Source organism: Vigna umbellata, chromosome 4 (genome assembly GCF_029865625.1).
Source record: "Vigna umbellata cultivar VRB3 chromosome 4, Vumbellata_1.0, whole genome shotgun sequence".
NCBI lineage: Eukaryota > Viridiplantae > Streptophyta > Magnoliopsida > Fabales > Fabaceae > Vigna > Vigna umbellata.
This window is the reverse complement of record NC_142168.1, coordinates 10,183,502-10,206,355: the sequence shown is the minus strand read 5'-3', so window position 1 is coordinate 10,206,355 and position 22,854 is coordinate 10,183,502. Positions and strand designations below refer to the sequence as shown.

General features: G+C 33.1%; 4 protein-coding genes across 7 annotated transcripts; 2 read left to right on the top strand and 2 right to left on the bottom strand.

The window, feature by feature from the left end:
• The first annotated feature begins 2,412 nt into the window (after positions 1-2,412).
• Positions 2,413-6,464, top strand: LOC124848811 (Biotin/lipoate A/B protein ligase family). Of its 3 annotated transcripts, none has more exons than XM_088111950.1 (6): positions 2,422-2,567; positions 2,681-2,966; positions 3,245-3,443; positions 4,335-4,573; positions 5,051-5,199; positions 6,025-6,464. In XM_088111950.1, exons 3-6 carry the CDS (start codon positions 3,262-3,264, stop codon positions 6,235-6,237), a joined length of 783 nt encoding a protein of 260 aa, XP_087968076.1. In that variant the 5' UTR covers positions 2,422-2,567; positions 2,681-2,966; positions 3,245-3,261; the 3' UTR covers positions 6,238-6,464. The 3 variants fall into 3 exon arrangements, with proteins under 3 accessions (XP_047182569.1, XP_087968076.1, XP_047182570.1); XM_047326614.2 differs by having other exon boundaries at positions 2,681-3,014; XM_047326613.2 differs by lacking the exon at positions 2,681-2,966 and having other exon boundaries at positions 2,413-2,567.
• A 2,124-nt stretch (positions 6,465-8,588) lies between these two features.
• Positions 8,589-9,781, bottom strand: LOC124848813 (uncharacterized). The gene is made up of 3 exons (XM_047326616.2): positions 9,524-9,781; positions 9,351-9,385; positions 8,589-8,904 (listed from the first exon to the last, which is right to left on the bottom strand). Exons 1-3 carry the CDS (start codon positions 9,588-9,590, stop codon positions 8,758-8,760), a joined length of 249 nt encoding a protein of 82 aa, XP_047182572.1. The 5' UTR covers positions 9,591-9,781; the 3' UTR covers positions 8,589-8,757.
• Positions 9,782-11,238: 1,457 nt separating this feature from the next.
• On the bottom strand, positions 11,239-15,028 carry LOC124848819 (cyclic dof factor 2-like). Of its 2 annotated transcripts, XM_088114652.1 has the most exons (3): positions 14,796-15,028; positions 14,399-14,595; positions 11,239-12,897 (listed from the first exon to the last, which is right to left on the bottom strand). In XM_088114652.1, exons 1-3 carry the CDS (start codon positions 14,896-14,898, stop codon positions 11,584-11,586), a joined length of 1,614 nt encoding a protein of 537 aa, XP_087970778.1. In that variant the 5' UTR covers positions 14,899-15,028; the 3' UTR covers positions 11,239-11,583. The 2 variants fall into 2 exon arrangements, with proteins under 2 accessions (XP_087970778.1, XP_047182579.1); XM_047326623.2 differs by lacking the exon at positions 14,796-15,028 and having other exon boundaries at positions 14,399-14,768.
• Positions 15,029-19,605: 4,577 nt separating this feature from the next.
• On the top strand, positions 19,606-20,994 carry LOC124848814 (uncharacterized). The gene has a single exon (XM_047326617.2). It carries the CDS (start codon positions 20,103-20,105, stop codon positions 20,757-20,759), a length of 657 nt encoding a protein of 218 aa, XP_047182573.1. The 5' UTR covers positions 19,606-20,102; the 3' UTR covers positions 20,760-20,994.
• The last annotated feature ends 1,860 nt before the right edge of the window (positions 20,995-22,854 follow it).

Sequence of the window (22,854 nt, the reverse complement as noted above, 5' to 3'; positions counted from 1 at the left end):
AATATATATATATATATATATTAAACTAATATTATCAACATGACATATTAAACCAGACTCTCATATCAATTGTAAGGAGATTCAACATACACATAGATCTCTACACTGGTAAGATATGATCTGCTTTGAGTTAAGTCTTCACGGATTTGCTTTTGGTACCACTCCAAAAGATCTCTTACCAAAAAAGATATTTATGTGTATATAAACTTATATCTATCTCTTGTTTTATTCGATGTAAAACTTTGTTTGTATCCCAACACACACCTACCTATACAAACAAAGTAAAGAACTTGCAACCACTCATAGCATCTCGACCAACTTGCACAGGACTAAGAACATGCAAAAGGCAACTTGGTCTTACACCCATAAGCTTAGTCACCAATAGAAACAACTCAGAAACCTCCACCAACAACTCGATCAGGGTCTAAAACCCCTATACTAACCTATAGAGCACCTAGAAACGATCTCCACAACTCAGCAAATAGTCCAACCAACCCACAACCAACACGAATAACACCTCAAATAGCTCGGCCAACATCACCAGCAGCTCGGTCAGGGTCAAAACCCCCAAACCGACCTATGAACACCCATAAGCGAGTTGTATAATTCCAAAAATGAGGTCTCAAAACAACTCGAACAGGACAACCCAACCAACCAAACTGAGGCCAACAGCCTAGCTCGATACCCTAGAGTCTGACACACCCCATCCCCGACACACCTCAGCCCGACCAGACATAACCTGACCAACTTGGCTTCAACTAGACAACTCAGATATCTCATAAAAGTAGCATGATAGTAACTTTGAACACTTGTAAATATACGAAAAATAGAGCAAGACATAGAACATCGTAATAACATATAAAAGATAGCTCGTCACATGCTTCTTACGTTATGACAACAATTTGAACCACTCGGTGCATGCAGATCACAATATTGTTAAGATATGTCAAATATTCTATTAACGGATATTAGGAAATCAAATATTGTGTTAGTTATAATTTAGATATTATAATTTGTGCAAATTTATGCACTTATCATTCCTTTTTAATAGATGAAGAATTATAGAATCCTTATATGTATATATATGGTATGAAATAATACATCAGAATTATTCTTTAAACCTTTTAATATGGTATCAGAGCTTGGTTAAAACATATCCTAGCGATAATTGTTGTTTCTTGGACATGTTATTCCACATGTTATCAGACCATTATCAGAACACCCATTAATGTCTAGTCTCACACTCTAGATGATGTTTATACCTTGACGGAGAGTGTATTGGGAGTTCCACATCGATTAGAGATAAGGTCAATTTATAATATATAAATGAAAACAAACCATACCTTATAAGTCAATTTTGTAAAATTGAGTTAGACTTAAAACTCACCTCTTAACGACTATGACCACATATATGTCAGCTTGGTTTCGTCTCAAAATAACCAGAAATCATTCACCAGAACATATTAACACATTTATGCAACAAAAACATAACATCATGAACCAAGTTAAGCACTTAAAACCCTCGGCCCCCTCTAGAAATGTTTACCCCGTTCTCACAAAACAATACTTATAAATACACTGTGCTACAACCATTGTAACAACCCTTCTCAGCCCAAAACCTGGCCTAACATTACTGACTCGTTAAGTTATCCTCTGCATAATCTTTCTTATCACTGTTACATCAGAGTATTATAGTCTAGACTCAGTTCAAGTAAACTATCCGGATCACAAACTGCAGAACCACATAATTTAAATTCTGGAACAGTAGAAAAATAAGAGCGATAATAGAATTTATAATAAAAAAGGGGGTGTGAAAAGTATTCATCAGATAATAAATCAAGAGTCCAGTTGTTTGTTCTTTTGTCTGAGAAAAATACAAGGCTTTTTGTTTGGGTATAGTGTCTCTTGCAAATCCAATTCAAAACAAGAAAAAAAAAAGAACGTACAAAGAAACAAAACTTAGAAAAAAATATATTAAATAAATGAAATTTATGATACTAAACATAATTTCAACAGAAAAGAAATCTGTGAAAAACATATTTGAATAACGAATTTAGTGTTGAAAAATGATATAAGTGAAATTAATAAAATCATGTTAAAACATCGGTTAATATGATTTTAGACAAATATTTTTAGGGTTATTCAGACATTAAGTAATCAATTTTGAATACAAAGTTAATCTTGAATTGAAATTAAATTTTAATCGGGATAAAAAATTATATCGAAAATTTACTACTAAACTATAACATGTTGATATCACGTGTTTATTTCCTTATAATTTTATAACATGTTTGCATCCATAATCTTAATGTGTGCATTTTATTTTTCATATCATAGCAGAGTAAAAAAATTAAATATTTATCAACTGCGGTAAATTTTAGTATTTTTTTCTTTTCCCTTAATTTCTTACTTTCCCTCTCTAACAAAATAAGTTTCAAACAAAATCTGGTGCACTGAACTCAGTTTTCGTTAACGATTCTCATTGTCCCCCACCGTTGTTTTCGCCGACGCTCTCAAGCCTCCGGCGAGCCCTAAGAAACCCTAGACGGCGCCACCACATTCATCAGGTTTGAAACATTATTTCCATCTCTTTTATTCTTCATTGGCTCGTCTCACCCACTCATCTTATTGCTTTAATTTAATACTTACTCTTTTAAGTGTTGTTTAATGTTTTTTTCAGAAACTGAGAAAATGAGTACAAGTGACAAAAAAGATACACACCTTCTCACTCACTTTTATATCGACTCACAATTTAACACGGTCCCCTCTCAATAGTTTTGTCTGTAGATGTTAAGATATTTCCGCTACTCACCGAACCTGTTTGATAAAATGCGTCTTTAACTGGTTGTATTGTTTTGTTATTGCTTGAACATTCTGGATTCATTCAAACAAAGTTTCTTCTACTCATCACGATTGGGCGTGCTTTCATCAATCAGCTTTAGTTTTTGTTGGTAGTACTCTGTTGGGTGGGCACGAATCCTCATTCCCATTATTTTCTAATTATCTTTCACTTGGTAATTTTCTCGGTTTCTATTCTATTTTCTTTTCTGTTGTTCTTCAATTGAAATCTACAAAGTTGGCATTTACGAAGTTACTTACTATTATTGTTGTCTTTTTCTATTCTTGTTTTAAGACGAAAGACAAATAAGTCTGAGAACATGCTCATTTGATTTTTTTAGTTTTTTCTATTGTGGTTCACTGCTTGTACTTTATGACAATTTTCATTGATTTCATTCAATCGCAGAATCAAAGAACCAGATAATGGCTGTGATGGGTAAGGCAAAAGAAGCAGGACTTCCATTGATGAAGTTGATTAAGTTGAGAGGGATGCCTATTTTGCAGCAATTGCATTTAGAGGAACGGCTGCTTCGAACCAGTTCAGATAATTGGTGCCTCATCAACGATGGAACAAATTCCCCTGCCATTGTAATGGGCTTGTCTGGGTATTTCTTTATACCTTTAAAGAAAATTTTATTTGACACGAATATCTATGTTTCCAGTTTATCTATTATTTGTACACTTAAAGAGTCTCCATGGAGTCTAATATGCAGATGCACCTGTATAAACAGATAAGTTTATACGTTGAAAATAGTCTAGGTTTAGTACCAGTGTTGATTCCTACCCTATAGTGTAATTTTGTGACTTTGTGCTATATTGATGGACTAACTAGGGTACACGTCATTAATGGGCCTGTGTTTGGCTTGATTAAAATACAACACATTCAGGAATATTTTTGGAACAACTTTCGCAAACTGATAAGTCTGGTTCAAACAAATTCCCACTAATCTTGACCATTTTCCCAAAATCACGTTTGTTCAATTTTCAAAATTACACCACCGGCAGTGGCAGTGGTGACACTGGAAACATTTTAGGTTTTCAGTGATGAACTTGAGGTACAATACAAGGATGACAGGAGTGCAGTGCGATGATATTAGGTTGGTTGTTATAACATTGGTGTTCATAGTGTGGAGGTGGTGTAAGTGACAGTCCCGAGAGATGAGTAGAGCATGAAAACATTTGGAGAAAGGGAGGGGAAGGAGGAGAACAGTAATGTTGTGGTTAACCTGTTAAAATCATTCACAGATTATGTGAATGTTGAGTTCTCACCTCCTCCATGGGGTTGGTTTTTCATCGATCTTGTGAGAGTCTTGCATTCTCAGATATGAAAAATGCTTCAGACTTTTTTAATAGCACTAGGATCTAGCAAATGAATGCTATTTTCCATAGGTTTATTGTTGTTTTTCTTTATTTGTGTAAAGTCTCTTTCATTCCACTTTCTCTCTTGTTAATAATCACCAAGGAAAAAGATATGTAATTTCAATGTGTATACATAGGAAACTTTCAGAACTGGTCGAAGTCAAGCCTGTGTTGCAAGATCGTATACCCATTATCAAAAGGTTTACCGGGGGAGGAACTGTTGTTGTTGACCATGACACTATATTTGTTACGTTGATATGCAATAAAGATGCCGTTTCAAATGTGCAACCCTTTCCCCGAAGTATCATGTCATGGAGTGGTTTATTATACAGTGAAGTTTTTAAAGGGCTTGCTGATTTCCATCTCCGTGAGAATGGTACATTGATCGAGTCTTGTATCAATATGATTTTTACAATATTTATGTGATCATTATACTATCCAATTTTATGTTAGACGTCCAGAGGAAATTGATGGTCTGGACATGCGTGAGTGATTTGCATTATATAATGCTGGTTCTCATTAGTAGATTATCAATCAAACCTTGTGAAAGGGGTCAAAATTTGATTTTGTTTCTTCACAATCGATGCATATACGAGTTTAAGTTGTATTTCAATTCAATGGTGACAATTTTCTTATTGTCTTCCCCATCAAACTTGAATGTGGTATAGAAAGCATGAAAACGATCAAGTTCTTCTAGAAAGCATGCCAAAAGCTTCTGATTTTACTTTTGAGAAGCAGATAGACTGATTCCATTTATTGATTTAAAGTCTGGTTAAATTTGAACTTTTGTAATCTGTTTCATTAAACTTATAATTCGTTGCTAATTGGATTGTTCTTTCCTTTGTGTGTAAAGATTATGTGTTAGGTGATCGTAAGTTTGGTGGAAATGCTCAGTCTATAACCAAGAATCGGTGGGTACACCACACATCATTTTTATGGGATTATGATGTCAAGAACATGTCTTATCTCAAGTTACCTGCAAAGGTTCCTCAGTACCGATTAGTAAGCTTATATTCTTTTTCCTTCTACCTTTTTCTGCATTGGAGTTCTTGATGAGCCCTTTGTTCATTATCTTCTTTTGGTTGGTTGTATGGTGCATGCCATGCGTAGTTTTTTAATCAGATTATAAGGCTGTTGTCGTACACACATTTCTGATTAAGATGACTTGATGAAAAAGCTTGGTGTTTCAAACTTGTTCCAAACTAAAGCAAAAGTTTGACATGTTTTAAAAAAGGAAGGTGAGATATTTTGGGATGATGTTGTATTCTTCTATCTGATGATACGACGCTACCGGATTTGTCTAATCAAATAATAGCATGAAAGTGTATCCTGTTTGTAACCTTGACGTTCCTGGTATATTAGAAATTCGAGTATATCTCATCTAGAAAAGGTAGCATGTGCAGAGACAAAGAGTTGAATGAATTCGAATGAGAAATAATTTTTTCTTCATTTTGAATTGCATCTACTACCTATTGGCGTATCTGCTAATGTAATTACTTAAGTGAAATATTTCTATTCCTTTACATATTTTCTTGACTTCTATGATTACTAAATGTATATTATGTGAATAATTTTTACTATGGATGACTTTTAGGTGAACAAAAGTTGAATTATTTAGTCTCCATGATATCTTCATCGGCATTTTGCTCAAAATAGGAGTCTACTGCATTAAATGCCAGACCTCACTTATTTTTCTTCTATTCTTGCGTGTTTGTGTTAATCTGGTGTGGGTTCTTGTCTCCAGATGTCGTCAAACTTACATTTTTCAAGTTTCTTTTGCTTCAGTTGTTTACCAATCCATATTAACATTTGATTGCTATGCTGCAGAGAAGAAGTCACATGGATTTTATTTGTCGAATGAAAGAGTATTTGCCTAGATCAGATTTTATTGAGAGAACTATTAAGGCTCTTGATGGCCAATTTTCGGTGAAATCCATTAGCTTGGAGTCCATAGATGTTCCCTCTGTTTCTGAATATGTTCATACCACTAAGCTTCTCACAGAGCAGCACATTCAGGAAACTTGCACTATTCAAACTTGAAAAAATAGTTGCAAGAGGTTTGGCAACAAAATATAAGATATAATAATAAGGGGGATAGGATTTAACAATGGGTGAATTGAGTATGCTGTTGTGGAAATTTCATTCTCAGTACTGATGAATATTGACTGCTGTGTTCTGATATTGTTGTACATTAGTTTTTTTTTTCTTTTCGACCATAATTTGTTCTGGCCAAGTTGCTTTTTCTTTTGCTTAGATTATTTTCCATACTTTCAGCGAAAGATACTTTCTTTATTTTATTCTTAAGTTTCAATTTTTATATTATTTTTCAGAAAAACTAGTTTTGGTGTATAACTTTTCCTCGGCAATTTATTTGCTGTGCTTATCTTTTGTTGATGAGTCATCACTTTTTGTTGTGTTTTAAAATGTTAGATTTGCCAGTATTGATGTTTGTGCAGATGCAAATTTTTGTTTGAGTTGAATCATGCATTTGCCCAAGGCATTTTTAGTTGTAATACTGATTCAATGTTTGTGCAGAGAACGGTGCTATATCTATTTTATCTAACACACGTTTACATTTTATTGAAATTTATGTAAAATGTACTAAAATAAAAATGGCTCATCCTCCTTATTTAGTGCTTACCAGAAACAAAATCTTATCTATTTAGTGGATCTTATTTTAGAGAGAATACAGTAAAAAAAAAAAGGCAAGTAGTGTATGTACCACTGTCAGTGAAAAAAACTTTTTTGTATTATTATTCTATTACAAACTATTAGTTATCATAAATTTATTCACTTTTACAATATTGCATTGATTGTTGCACAAGTATGTAATAAATTTAATTTAGAGATGGTGACGCTTTGTATAGGTTATGCATAGCAATAACGAAAAGAAACACAGTATGCAATGTACTGGAATTTGAGTAGTGTTATCTTTGCTGTGGTGGCTTTCCTTTTCCATGCATATTTGGTCCATTTATAATAGTAAGAAATTGTCCTTCCCTTTATGCAAACATATTATTATTGCAATGGTTTAATTTGAGGAATTAGTGTTACTTTTTAAATCCCCCAACAATCCTTACCTCACTGTACTTCAGAGAATAAAAATTTCCATGATAAATAGGCAAAAAATGGGCTTTCAATTAAATATGTATTATGAGTTAATAAACATTGAAAAATCATTATCAATTTCAATACTAAAAAAATATCAGCTTCACTCCAACAAAAAATGAAGACTTAGAATTATACCTTTTAATTTTTCTCTAAACTATCTTAACTAACTAAATATCAGTTTCTTTCCTTTCAACAAACAAATAATTTATTTTACGTTGTTAAAAAATCGCTTAATATATTGGAAATAATTTTAATATTTTTTTATTACAGCATAAATGAACTTGTTAACGAAACATAAAAACTGGTACAACATTGTGTTAGATAATCACACCTATCGCTTTACCAAACTCTATTATGGTAATTTGATCATTACCAAATTTGTTACCATCCTTCATTTGTTGACATTAAATTAAACTACTTAATGGACCATTTAAAAGTTTCCAATTTTTATCAGCTAAAAAACTGTTACTCTTATAGAAAAACATGTCATCAGAAATTACTAATAATTTCTCAAAACAGATATATAACAGCTCCACCGAAAGTGTTGTTCAAACCTACAAAATGATGTTTCTATTGACATTTTCAATTACCCTCCTAACATTCGTAGATTGAACACATCATCCAAACAATATTCTGTTGACTAAATCACCTCAGCACCTTCTAAACAGCAACAAATTAATTTGCAAATAACACTTTTTACATAAAAATATAAGCTATTGTTAGGTCAAATTGCATTTGGCAAGTGAAGAGAAAATAAGACCGACAAACTATTGGGTGTCACCCCACCCCACTAATAAATCGCTTCTTAGAAGTTTCTTATTTTAGTGTATAAATAAACATATAAAAACAAAAGGATGTGATAATGTGATAAGTAAATCACATGAGAAGAGAAGGAAAAATTCAATTTTATGTTATTAGTTTGATATATCTACTCACGGTACCCTAGATTGCACGTGAAGACAATTAACAACACTGTGATTTACTTAAAACTTGGCTAATCATGCATCGATAGAGACAATAATAAGTCAACTATTAATTTACATGTCTTTTGTCATTCATATAACTCATGGAAGAAAGGGTTCCATGTGTTGCTTTTTATTTTATTACTATTATTATTATTATACTAAATATAAGTTGGCAAGAACTCATAATTGATCCATGCAGGAAGATGCAGATAACACCTCCCTTTCATTTACCCCAGACTCGAATTTTACATCATAGTCATCATATACCAAAAACAGTACTAAATTAACATAAATAGTTACTGATGAAGCATAGGATGCGCCAAAATAAACAAACACTTTATTTATTAGCATAATTCACAATTTTCCATTTGAAAACATAAACAAAAATTGAAGGGATAAACATAACAGCAACACAGTGGCCGAAATCCTAATTCTGTGAAAAACATAAACCAGTGGTTGAAGTCTTCTGGTTTTGTGCTTCCATTTAAGGTTTTGGAGGGTGTGTTGGAGTTGGAGTAGGTGAAGGAGGGGTGAAAATATACCCATTCTTGGGATTGATATTTGGCTGTGGATCAGCATAATCTTCAATCTCATACTTCACTATTTTGCGAATGTTGCGAATGGGATAACCCTGAAGCAAAAACACATTCTTATTTAACACTCTTCTCCATAACCCCAAATCAAAAGTAACAAAAAATTCAAATTTTAATTTATTCCTCCATTTTCATCACAGATAAATGCACCCTTTTGAAGCCTATTGATGTATCCATTCCCTGATAATTTATCTTGTATTGGTAATTTTAGTAGGTAAAAATAAGACTAAATGATCAATTTGACATTTTTATATTGTTAACCTAATTGCTTAAAGAGAAAACATTTATAATTTAGTATCAAAATAAAAACCAACAGTGTGTTAAATTGTTCCTTAAAAAAACATATAATGATAACAAAATACCTCACAAGACTTAATTATAAAGAGCAATAAATAATTCAGAGATTTTTAGCAACACCAATCAGAAAAAGAAAAAGTAAAACTTAACAAAAACAAACCACTGTTGATGAAGGAACCGTCTTTACCTGATGAGTCTCCATCATTGCCACCCGGCCGAATCCTTAAAATTCACAAAGAAAAAAACATAAACATCAGAACAACCATGGAATCAAACAAAAGGGCAAACCCGAAACAGAACACAGAGAAGAAAAAAGCGGTAATTTGATTCGACAATGGTGGAGAGGTAGAAATGGCATACCGTGATGTAAAGAGAGAAAGAGAAGCGAAGAAAGAAGAAGAAGCATGAGAAAACGTGATTGAGGCATGAATCGTTTATGCAGAAGAAAGGTAGAGAGAGTTTGAAAAAGAGTGAAAAAAGGTGAGTGTGTAGGAGAGTGCAGAGTATAGGAATGCGAAAAGAGCAATAATTTTAGGAACCGACTTTGGGTTAAGGTGAGATCCAACCATACTTATGAGTTACGAAACTCTGTGTCTTTTATTTGGTTAGTTCTAAATGCAAAAGTGATAACAAACACTACAACAACTGTACATTCCGCTATTCTTGTTCATTAACACCATTCACGCGCCTTCTTACTTATTATTTACATGTCACAAACACTTTTATAATTTTTTATTATTAATATTGATTCTACAATTAATCTTTAATATCTAAGGGTTAAATATATTTATATTTTTAGAGAAAAGTGACATGGCACTGTGTGATATGTTCACGAAGGGCATCTGAAGCTGTGCTTGAATCTTGCACCGCAAGCTGTGATTCCAATGAGACAACTGTGGAGAACTTTTGAAAGTTAGCTTCTTTTCAGTTCCTTTGCCATGCTTTTGTGATAAATAAATTTTATATATGGTAAAGAAACATAATCTTAGTAGTATTTTAGTTGGGTTTGGAATCCTTAAAACCATTAAAGTTAATGGAGATTTGCATTTAACTAATGCATAACAATGGGCTACTTTTTGTTGGCAATAAATAAAGGGCTTTTTTCCACTGACAAAAGTTAGTATAAAATACGGCCTTTCACATTTTGGCCCAAGTGGGATTCACTACCTTATTCTTCCACTAACAAAAGTTACTACTCTTTCTCATTTTTTTTAGTATTTTTTTTTCTTTTAGGTTAAATAGATGAACAAAATTCATATTATTTTTAAATAATGATAGGTGAACACAATTTTTTTTACCACATTTTAACACAACACACTTATCATTTTTTCATTGATTTTAGAGTATATCAGTATAATAATAATTAAATAATGAATCAGTGAGAAAATAATATGTGCATTGTATTAAAATGTTGTCAAAAATTTGTGTTAAAACACAATTTTTCTTAATTTTAACTTGACAAAATTAAATATTATTATAATTTAATATCTTTTTAAATAAGGTAGGTTGATTAATATGAAAATGTTTTTCTTGTCCTTATATTCATCTCTATTTTAAAATAAGTCATACATTGATAATATCATGTTTTTTTTTTCATAAAAAATGTTATTTAATAATTTATATTAAAAAGATTTTGAGTTTAATTTAGATGTCAAAAGCTACCTTGACAAAAAGTTGCTCTAAATCAACCGTCCCTAGCAAATGTCAAACAAGTTTAATTGTTTGTTTCCAAGAAGTTACAATGAGGAATAACTTTAGAGGTAAAGAAAGACTATGAGTGAGTACCTAAGTCTCTTTGGTACAAATTCTTCAATTCCTTTGAACCTTAAAAATGAAAGCATTCTGGTTTGTTGTATGATTAGGCTTCAAGCCCCTTCAAGGAGGTTTTATGATTAGTCTTTGGAGATATTGTCCTTTATTTAAAGAAGGTTGGAACCATATCTAGTTATGTTCAGATTTTCTGTCATAGAGACGAAACTCTCATTCAATGATAATAATAATATGTGGATTATAAACAAAAAGTCAATGAAAAGCATCAAGGTTACATTCTGAAAGGAAGAAACCAGAACAAAAAGTTCAATTTGAACTCCCATTCTTATTCTTATTTATCCACATATAAGGTCAGGAAAACAAACTCAATATACTATGTACTTATATATATATATACACACATGAACTAAGAAAACCATTTAAATAAAAGGGAAGAGGGTAAAACTGCCTAGATGTCACCTAAGAAAAGGTATGAAAAACCATCTTGCTCTTTCTTCGGTTGGCTGACAACAGAACTAACTCTTCTTACAAACAAGGCTGGTGAACCAATGCGGCTTTACAATTTGTGTTTCCCTCAGGACCGGTTGAACACTGCCAGATCAGTTTGCTGCACCTAAAAACATAATCACTACTTTATATCAGCTACATGGCTATGAGGTCTCATGAAACTTAAGTGACCTTGACAACGCTGCAGGATTGGCCTGCAATACTGGTGAGGCTTGGATTGAATGGTTTTTCTCATCAAGCTTTGAAGGGAAGCCTTTAAAGAGTGTTTCCCTAGGAACTGAGTCAGCCTTGTCATTTTTAATCCCCAGTGTTGTCCATATAGTGCTTTTTTCTGCTTCTCCAGAGTCATCAATCCTTAGAGTTTTTGGAACCCACAGGCACTTCTCTTTGTTGTTTTCTTTGTTGTGTCCATCCTCATCACCACCAGATTCATTTGATTTCAGAATGTTGTCTTCCCTTGAATGTTTACCCAAGGTTGGTGAGTTAGAGCCAGAATTTGAAGTTGCACCCTTCGGTGAGGATGGTTGTGCTACCCATGGGATGTTCCATGCACCAGACACAGCACAACCCCAATATACTGCAGCAGGATAGAGTGGCATGGCGAATCCGGGGGGACAAAAAGGAGGAGGTGGTACTGGAGAACTCCACTGCACTGGATTCCATGGAATAGGCCAAGAGTTACCGGTATAGTAAGGAACCTGTGGTGGGAAACGATGACAGTTTGGCATAGCTTGTTCTTGGGCTCCATTGGTGCTTGCACCTTCCACTGACTTTGTGGAGGTAACTGAAGATTTACTGGATTGATCATCTCTTTTTTCTCCACTGGCATGTGGAACTGGAACTTTTAGTTCTTCAGGTTTATAAAATCCATTTCTTGCATAGTTGTGCACGGTTTTATCAGCAAGGTTCAAAACGGATGCGATTGATTCACACAAGGGTGTATCAGATCCAAATGTAAGGACTGCCCCATTGCATTTCAAGGAAGGATGATACGCTCCATTTGGCAAGTCTAGTTGAGGAGGATTCTGGAGGGCAGCATCAGGAACAGTTATCTGGCGATAGTGAGAAGACGAGCTCTTGTTCTTCCTGCGACCAGCACCTACAGGAACATTCCTCATAGTCCCCCCAGCAGTCCAGTATCTCTGGCAATTCTTGCAGAAGTGACGGGGTTGGTTGACATTGTAATTATTGTAGTAGCAGAACTTGGTATCCATACTATTACAGCGGGGACAAGGAAGTATTTTATCTGGTTTTTTGAGGTTCTTATCCTGTGACTTACTTGTCTCGCTTAGTTCTTCTTCAGTTTTCGAGGTTTTCAATGTAGTGGTCTCCTTGTCAGTTGGTTCAGTAATGGATTCTTCACAGGTTCCAGAGACCGTATCTGGATTGTTGACCTCTTCTAATGATTGGGTTGGGGCTTCCTTCTTATCATCAGCTGGTTTTTCTCCCAGTGAGTCCTGGATTCATGAAAACCCTACTAAGTATATTGCTATTCACTGATTTTTATCATGAACAATGTAACAATCAAACGGATATCAGAACAAAAACATATTTTGTGCCTTCTGCAAGTAAATACAATCATCCCAAGTCAAACATGATAAACATTAAAAACTAAAAGTTACCTATTACGCAGATTAAAAGACTTAAGAAAATATACATACAACAACATTGAATTGTACTACACATTAGAGGAGCACTGCATTAGAAGAAAACATTGCATGGAAGGCTACTTCATTAGAAGAAAACAGAATTCGAGCAGCACTGCACAAAAAACACAACATGGAATTTACTACAGAATCGTAGCTCTGGCCATATATCGCCGGCCACATTTTCCCATCAGCTGTATGGAATCCATGGAGCAACATCAACTGTCAAAATCTATTTTTATGTATTCTATCCGCAAATCAAACATTTTATTCAATTTTCTTAAAAGGGTTGACGCTGGAAATATGATCATCTAATGCTGGCTCAAACCAAGAGAAAAAGAGTATGACTGAAATTTTCAAAGTTGAAACTTGCAGAAAAAAAAAACAAGGTACGGAAATCTTGAGGAGACCGCTCGTCGTTCACCTTTTGTGAGACAGAACAGAACAGAACATAAATTTCAAATAAGACAAACCTAACCATGGATGAAAAGAAAAGTGGAATAAACAATGAAATCCAAGACAGAAAAACATAGGAAATTTACTCATGATGTTACCGTGGAAGGAAATTAACTCATGATGGAAAGAAGGCTATTTCCATTCTTCTTCTAGATTTTTCAAAACCCATACAGATGTTAGAACTCAAATAGAAAAATACTTTTCACAAACATGCAGTCATAACCAAGTAAGAAGAACCAAAAGAATCCTGTAAAAATGAATGATTTATTATCACACAGTTATATAAAGAAAAAAAGTATAACTCCGATATTGTAAAGCATGAAAGTAACAAGGTTTTGAAATCTAGAAGCTCAGAAGAGACCGATTTCTCAAATATGAGTAAATTCATATTTCAATCTCAGAACCTGGCAGTATCAGACTAACCAAACTACTGAAGAACAAATCCTAATGTCTATCTCGTATAAAATTAATCGTTTATTTTTTCAAAAACTTTCACTTTCTGTTTCAAACACAAAACAAACCAATCCAAACCATACACCCAAAATTCTCTTGAACCACCAAAAATTCAAGCTTCAGTAAGTCAAAAACAACAGTAGAACCACTGAATGGGGATTGAAAATTTGAAACAAACCACCAAATCACTCCCCAGATTGAAACAAACCCCACAAAAACCAATTAAACACTGAACTCCTCGAAAAAAACATCAATAACAAAACAAAAGTTCAGAAACTACAACACAGGCCAGAAAACCAAGTCAACGGAATTTTCAATGCCCGGGCCAAATTAATTTTTCCAACATTTCAAATAAAGGGTCACGCTCAAAATACCAAATTCCCAAACCCCAAAATCTCCATACCTCGTCCACAACACCTTCCTCTCGCGTATGAGACTCCAGGGAGGAGTTGGAGGAAGAAGCATGGCTGTGTTCAACACTGTCATCAACAAGGTCACCGGAAGACGAAGCCGGAGCTCCGGCGGATCCAGTCGGAATCTCCGACAAGGGGATCGTCTTCCCGAAGAGCTTGATCGTCGGGTCTTTTGGCTCCGACATTTCTGGTAATAAAAAAAGAATCTTTTATTTTTGTATTTGTCTGAAAGGGGAAAAAAATAAAAACTGAAAAAGGTTAGAGAGAGAAAGGGAAAAAGTGTAGATAGAGAGAGAATGGGTGTGACACGTTGTGTGAGAGTGTGGTTGATTGTGCGTTTTGTTGTTGATCCGGTGAAGCAGGTAGGAGTGCCACATCAGAATGTACCTGCAATTTCAGCCACAAGCTTCTTTGTGGCCTTAAAAAGATCTTTCTTTTTCTTACTTTTTGCTTCTCTTTTCTCTCTCTCCTTTGCTTTCTCCTTTCTCATGCTCAACCAAATATGCACACACAGACACACACGTTTGGGTATCTATCACTCTGCGTGTCTGTCTCCAATCCTAGTTTCCACCAACACATTCTTCACTTTACTTGCTTTTCAACTTCTCCCAATCAATAACTCTCTTTTTTCTTTCTTTTTTTGCTATTGCACCTGCAAATACTCTAAAGTTCTACACAACTTGCACTTTTCTTCCAATCTAACTGCCACTTGTTTTGCGTACAATGTTTAGACTCCTTTCAACTTCGGAATTTGGATTGTCAAAAATTATATATATTCAATGTTTAAGTTTCTTAAATTTAAATTCTGGACTTGGCTAATTTGTAAAAGTAAATTTGAGATCTGTTTGTCTAGCTTATTTATAGTTTCAATCTATTATGTTTCATGACTTGGTTGATGAAAAGAGCATAACTTATTGATTATTAAAATAGAAGTTTCAAAGTCAATTTAACCAACAATTGCACTCTAAATATATTCATTGGGAGTGAGTTATTCATGAGTTTTTAATGTAAGTTTTTAAGGTTTGGATTTGATTCTTTTAAATATTAAACGTAATTTCGAAGTTGTACTTTTTATTTTTATTTAACTAAGTAAATGAATTTAAATTTTTGTTGACTTGAGATTAAGTAACAAAAGTTAATTATCTTTTAGACTTTTACTACTTCATTATCTTCTTTATTAAATTAAAAAAAATTGTTTTTATTTTATTTTCATTAATCTTATCATAAAAAGATATACTCTTATATCTTAAAGTAAATATAAATATAACATATTAAATTACAATCCCTTACCAAGTCAATAAAATAAGCTTACAATAAGTTTAATGATTTAGAAATTATCAACAAGTTATATTTGTATTGCACACAAATAATTTATTGATCGTACTTTCTTAAGTTAAAAACTTATGAGAAAATTTTCAACCTGTTACGATTTCAATTAGTTTATGATTCATCAAACTGTATTAATCAATAAACATAAAGATGAAACATTAACGTAGAAAAGTAATATAATAATGTGTATAAATATAATTAGAAAAATATAAGAGAGTTTGATTATTTTGACTATAATGAAATAGGATTTAGCAACTCATAGAGAATGACAAAATATAAATAAAAAGATGAAGAAATTGTTATACGGATATAGTTTCCACGAGATGAGTGTCACAAGTTTCTTTTCTTTGCACTTTGTTCCCTTCCTCTTTATATGTTCATATATGAGATTTGAAATCAAAAGAAAAACATTCTATAAACGACTTGTTAAACTAAAACTTGGACTTGTTAGTGCAATGTTTGTAACAATGCTTTCATGTTTTCAGCCTACAAAACTTGTTGGGTTATTAGCTCTTGCTAGGTGAGACCTGATGACCATGACCAAAATATGTTGCTTGCTAGTCCATGTTTTAGTTTAGCATTAAGAAGGTTGGTTGAGTTTGAAGTCATTTTGACTAAACGAGGAACCATGTTGTTTTGGTTAACTTTGCTTTCTACCTATTCCTTTTATTCTTCTAACTTTTCTTCTTTATTAAATCTTCGAAAAAGAGTTTTAAAATGTTAGATACATCAATAAGAAAATACAATTGGCATCTTTGTTGTTTGTTGGTATCGTTATGGTAAAAGAAATTATATCCTATCACATGATTACATCCATATCTCATTTTTTTTATTCAGGAATAACTTTTTGGATATTATTTGAACTAATTACAACAATTTATTCTGTTTATATAAATTATCCTTGATTATGACTATTGTTTTATTTTAACCGTTTTAAAGAATAATTCAGGATTCCTTCCACCCAAAAATAGATGTTAAACATAACTCTTTGTGTTAAATTTGTCTTTTGATTGATCCCTTTTGTTATCCATAGGAGTATGTTAAAGTGATAGAATCAAGTCGTATGAAACTCATGCAATTAGAGTTGGAAATTGGGAAAGCAAGAAAGCACGAGAGACACTAATTTTTGTGTCACTCTAGCCCTTTTTTTTCCTTTATGTGTGCAACATTATGAGTATATCTTGCTACATTTTTCTTATTAGTCTTTTTATTATATGAAATAGTTATTGTTGCTTTGGAAATTGAATATAGACAATGGGTTGAAGAGCAACATAGGCAGAATAAAGAGCTTAGACTTTCATTTCAAACTCAAGCATGTGATGTTTGAATGTAATGGTTCAGAGTGTTTTAAATATTTAGATTAGTTTTCCATAATAGATCTAATATGTCTTTAACATATTACATTGATGTATATTAAATTGATTTCGAAATAGATCTAATATACACCTCAGAGTTGATCTAATTTATCTATTATTTTTATTAGTGATTAAATATACAACAAGATAATTAAATCTTAAAATGATACTAATAAACTTTTGGTACTTTCATAAACTAAGTTAATAATAATAGTAATAATTTTATATAAAATAGTCATTACAAAGGTATAAAATGGATTTTGTTAAATATACCTCTATGTCATAAAAAAAAAGAGACTTAAGCTAAGTTATCTTAGATGCCAATCAAACAAAATGGAAGATTTCATTGTCATGATGGGAAGGTTTTCTTAACATTATTTTTCACAACAGACTTGTTTTCGAATAATGATCAATTTGAATTTGAACTTTGTCTAGCTTTTTAAATTTTTTTATTCTGAATTAATTATAATTTATTAGTTATACTTTTTATACTATATTGCGATAGCAAATTTTAAGGTTATAATTATTTTTACAGAAGAATGAAAATGTTCTATGATAAAATATGTTGGTTGGATAGAAAATTTCAAAAAAAGTTGAAATTGTAAAATTTTATGAGTAATTGGACTACTTAAATTAAATAATTTTAAATTTTATCTAAAAAGGTAAGAATTTTTTTTTTGTTTTTTTTCTTCAAATTTATATCAATGCATTTTTCAACCAATGTTGGCTAGTGTTTTCTTATTTAAAATTAATTTACTATATTTTGACTTATGGAAAAAACATTTTTTTCCAATTTATATTGGATGATATTATTTTCGGTTGATGTCAATGTTTTAATTTTTCAACAAATATCATATTATCATGTTGACTAATCTTTATATTTAAAATTTTCAATTTACTGTTGTTTGTTAGTTTTCAGGATCTTGATTTCAATGATAAAGGTATTCACAAACACAAAAGATACTTCTATATTCAAAGGTAATATATATGAATAATAATTAATACAATTGTATAATAAACAATAATACTTCTGTTCTATACTTTGAAAATAATTGTCTGTCTTATATTCTTATTATTAAAATGAGTTTTAGGGATAAATCAACATTATTTTTAATAAGCGTTTAGTCATTATTTATTCATAAATGATTGGTTTTAAATTTATATTATCCTTTAAATGATTATGGTGAGATATTTTCGACCTTGTATAATATTTTGACATGGTATCATTCTTAATAATATTGTACTTTTTGATATTTTTTTGACTTTGTCATATGTATTGACTTTATATCATATTTTATACAATTATTATACTTTTTTGTCTTGTCTAATACTTTTTTTATTTTACCTATTATTTTTTGTCTTGTCTTTAATACTTTTTTATTTTACCTATTACTCTTTTATCTTGCCTAATACCTTAGTAAGACGAATATGTTGTTAGTTTATTATTTCATTTAATATTGAGCTTAAATTTAACTAGTTTATGAATAATGTACAAAAATAATGTATGACATATTTCTAATTTGTTTGTTTAAGAAAATAGTTACCACCACATAAGAAAAGTTTGAACTGTACATACACCAAGTATAAATCTTTTTCTTTTTTTACTCACAAAGCATGTGACACCCGGGCACGGAGACGAGGGCGGGGAGTGACGCCGGTGCAAGAAGCATGGTGCAGGGGGCACAGACAAGGAGCGGCTCCTGGCAGCTTCGGGTGGAAGGGGTACATGGATGAATCGAACATACACCGGAATGAGAGGGATTTGGAGACTGTATAGGTATGGGACTATACAGTTGAAGGATAGCTTAAAGGAATTGATTTGACTACTCATATCACCAAAATGCATTTACTTTTCGGTAGCCTGACTCATAAGAACTCCATGGTTAAGTGTGCTTAGCCTAGAGTAATTCTGGGATGGGTGAATTTTATTTGAATTTAAAAAAAAAAACTCTAATTATTACTTTTTTTAATTTAGTTTTTAAAAACATCAAATTTAATCCTTTAGTTTTGTAAAAACATCCAATTTGGTGATTTTGGGTACTTGCTGATCTTTTAAATTTTCAACCAATTATCTACTATTTGTCTTCTCCATTAACTAGAATCTTAAATTTATTTTTCTTAGACTAGCATGATAAACAGAAAATCAGTAGTGAAATTAGAAAAGTCATAAAATATAATATTTAAAAAAATTAAAAGACTAAATTGAAAAAATAATAAGTTAAAATCTTTTTAAAAATGGAATGAAATTAAAAGAGGAAATTAGTAAGTAATAGGAAAGTAAAGACATGTTTACGTGGGAGTGGTACCTTAAAAGGAAATGTAGGTAAGGGCAGAGGAGAAGTAAGTATCCCATAAAATGATTGACAAATAAGGGAAGCCCTATTACCACACCCCACTCACTCCCACACAACACTCTGGAACACAAAACCGTGTCCTTTGCATAAATCCAAACATGTTAATTACCAATTTACTTCCCATTTCCAAAATTCATCATCATCATCATCCATCGTTGACCATTTGATATTTGACCCTCAAAGTGCTTGCGATAACCAAAGGAAGAAACCAAAACAAACAACCTATCCACTACGCTTTCATTTGAGAACGAACGAACGTGTCTCCTGCTGCTTCATAGTCATAATATTTATACCGTCCATTCGTCCATAACAACAAAAGCAATGAAGCAGTGACGCTTCCTCTTCTTCCTCTTCTTATGCCCTTTCTCTCCCACCCCTCTCATTTCTCACTCCCATTTTCCCTTCATCTCTCCATTCTCTTCTATTGTTCTTATTATTATTACTGTTGCACAGCTGGCCAATTTTCTTCAAGAAGAAAAAAACCCTAAAAGTTTTGCTAGCTTTGGATCCATCAAGGGGCGCCCCCGGATCTTTAATCCTCTGGATCATTCCGAAATTCTAAGCTTTTTCGTTTTTGGCGAAGTGGGTCGTTGTACGATACGTCGTTTCTGATCTGGGTTTGATTCAATTTGGGCGTTTCTAGGGTTGTGATTGAAATGGTCTATTTCCACAGCTCAATCTCTCTCTGCAACTCCTCTCTTGGCCAACCCATGGCGAATTCCCTCGATTTCGGCTCGAAATCGAGGCACCGGAAAACCCCAAACTCCCCTCAGGCTACGCCCTGCCGACGATCCCGGTCGGCGGTGGTGGACGTTGTGATTTTCGTGGCGGTTATCGCGGCTTTTGGGTTCTTGCTGTTCCCCTACGCCCAAATTGTGGCGAGTGAGAGTGTCAAAATTGGTGTTGTGATCGTGGATTTGGTCAAAGAGGAGGTTTCTGTTGCCCCGTGGGTTTACATGTTCATTGGTGTCAGTGTTACGTTTGCTGCATTGACCACTTGGGTTCTTGTGGCTTGCACCACAAGGAAGTGTGGGAACCCCGATTGCAAGGGTCTGAGGAAGGCTGCAGAGTTTGACATTCAATTGGAGACTGAGGATTGTGTGAAGAATTCACCTTCATTGGCTAAGGATAGTGGGGTTAAGAAGGGGTTGTTTAAGCTTCCTTGTGATCACCACCGCGAACTTGAGGCCGAGCTCAAGAAGATGGCACCTCCCAATGGAAGGGCTGTCCTTGTCCTCAGAGGAAGGTGTGGCTGTTCTGTTGGTAGGTTGGAAGTTCCGGGACCGAAGAAGAATCGAAAGAGCAAGAAGTAGATCAGAAAAGGGAAAACAAAAAGTCTAATAGGAAGGAGAGGATAATTGGATACAGTATGTAAGTCCTAAATTGGCAGAGGAGTTGGTTATAGTTATCTGATCATATTCTATTTAGATTTAGGTTTTCTTTTGAATAAGCCCCTCCACCTTGGCAATAAGTTGTAAGGAACTATGGATCATACACAGTTTGGTTATTTATACCTGGGAATATAAGAATCCTTTGATTTTAATTGAATTACTTCATTGTTCTTCTAATTTCGTGCTTCTGTTTTTTTTATTACTGTTTCTCATGGTTTCAGTTTCTGTGAAAATTGGATGTGCATGATCATGATTTCAATATTTTTATACAGGTTATGATGGAGTAAGTGGTTGTTCTGGTCTTATGAATGCAGTTGAATTGAACCTTGTTGAGGACCAATTTTAGAGTTGTTGTTTTGAAGCTGAAATTTAATATTCTCTCGTGCTTGATTCTTCAGTACATTTATCTGCACTTTCTCCATTAATTTCGTGAATTGTTTAACTCTTAACCCTGGAGTTTGCTCGACTACCACAAATCTTTTATACAGTTATCTGTAAGCATTGGTTTTCTGTAAGAATTGCTATTATTTTTTTGAAAATTGAATTCGGAACTGTAAAGATACAACTTTGAAAATTATTGTCATTCCCTCTGTTGGTGTCTCATTTTTTAAGTTTGTTGTATAATGTCTAATACCCTGTGCTTGTTTATTGGGCTTTTATTGATCCTGGTGCATCTAGTGGCATGTACTTAGCTTCACATTATACTTGTTATCTCATATCAGAAAGACGGTTAGTTATATACAGCAAAGCAATTTTGGACCATGAAATGTGACCTTCAGCCTCTCTCTCTTTTTATCCCTCTAGGTGATCCTCACTTTGAAATGTACTTGAATTATTTAAGTTTTAAACGTGTTTTAAGGCTCTCTATCATCCGTTGGATTTAATGTTAGTTTTTGTACATAGAAAATCAATTTGTTTGGTCCTTACATTTCTGGAAATTGGTGGAATTAGTATCTCACTCTAACTCCATTAGTCTTGATTAAATCACATGTCACCTACATGTGAGATGGCTTCGGGAATTAATTCCACCATATATTAGAAATGCGAGGGCCGAAGTCTCCCTTTTAATGTATAGGAGATTCAATGAGCTTAACTTATTATCAGAGAGGGGAACGAAAGGGGAATAGTCCATTTGATCTGGTTCTCTAATGTTTGTTCTTAATCTGACTAATTTCTTCTATTGAAATTGCATTCTTAAAGACATAAGTATTGCCCCCAGAGGAATTTCATGGCTAAGACTAAGTTGGACGAAAACTCGAGGGACTGACTTTGCCCTTTAGTTTTATTTCTCTAATATGTTGGCACAGCCTTTCTAGTTATTGTTGGTACTTGCTTAGATTGGATTGGCTTCAAATACTTCCACTTCTTCGGGATTATTTTAACACTCAAAAGGGTAGCGCTAAGCAAATATCATGTTCTGCTGACCGAATTCATCTGAATGCTGATGTGTTCAAATGTACCTAGATAGGATAACACTGACTATTTTTATTCTTAATAACCCCAAACTCATGTTATTGCACAAGTGGTTCTCTTTTGTAGTTGATAGATAATTGGAGGGATGTTTTGTTCAAATGTCGCTAGCATTATACTGACTTGTTTTGTTTGCAATATCTCCAAATTCATGTTATTTCATAAGTGATTATATTTTGTCCTTGATGAATAACTTGTGGGGATAGTATGTAAATCTATGATGGAATAACACTGATTTATAGAGATTGTGTTTTTGTTTCTAGTTGCTAATTATAATTCAATGAGCTAAAATATAGTAAGTACATTGTTCTTTAATTGTTACTGCCATTTTTTGGAAGAGAGGGAGATGCTACGTAAACAAAGCATGCACTTATGTTTTGATGTGAGATTTCAAGGTGAGAGACCATGACAGTAACCTTGTATTTTGTTTCCTTCAAAGACATACAAAGAAAAAGGTCGTAAATTGTAATGAAGGGTTTATGTTAAAAAAAACGTTAAATTAAACCAAAAAGGTATAATTCTGAATCCATCATCTGTGGGTGAAAAC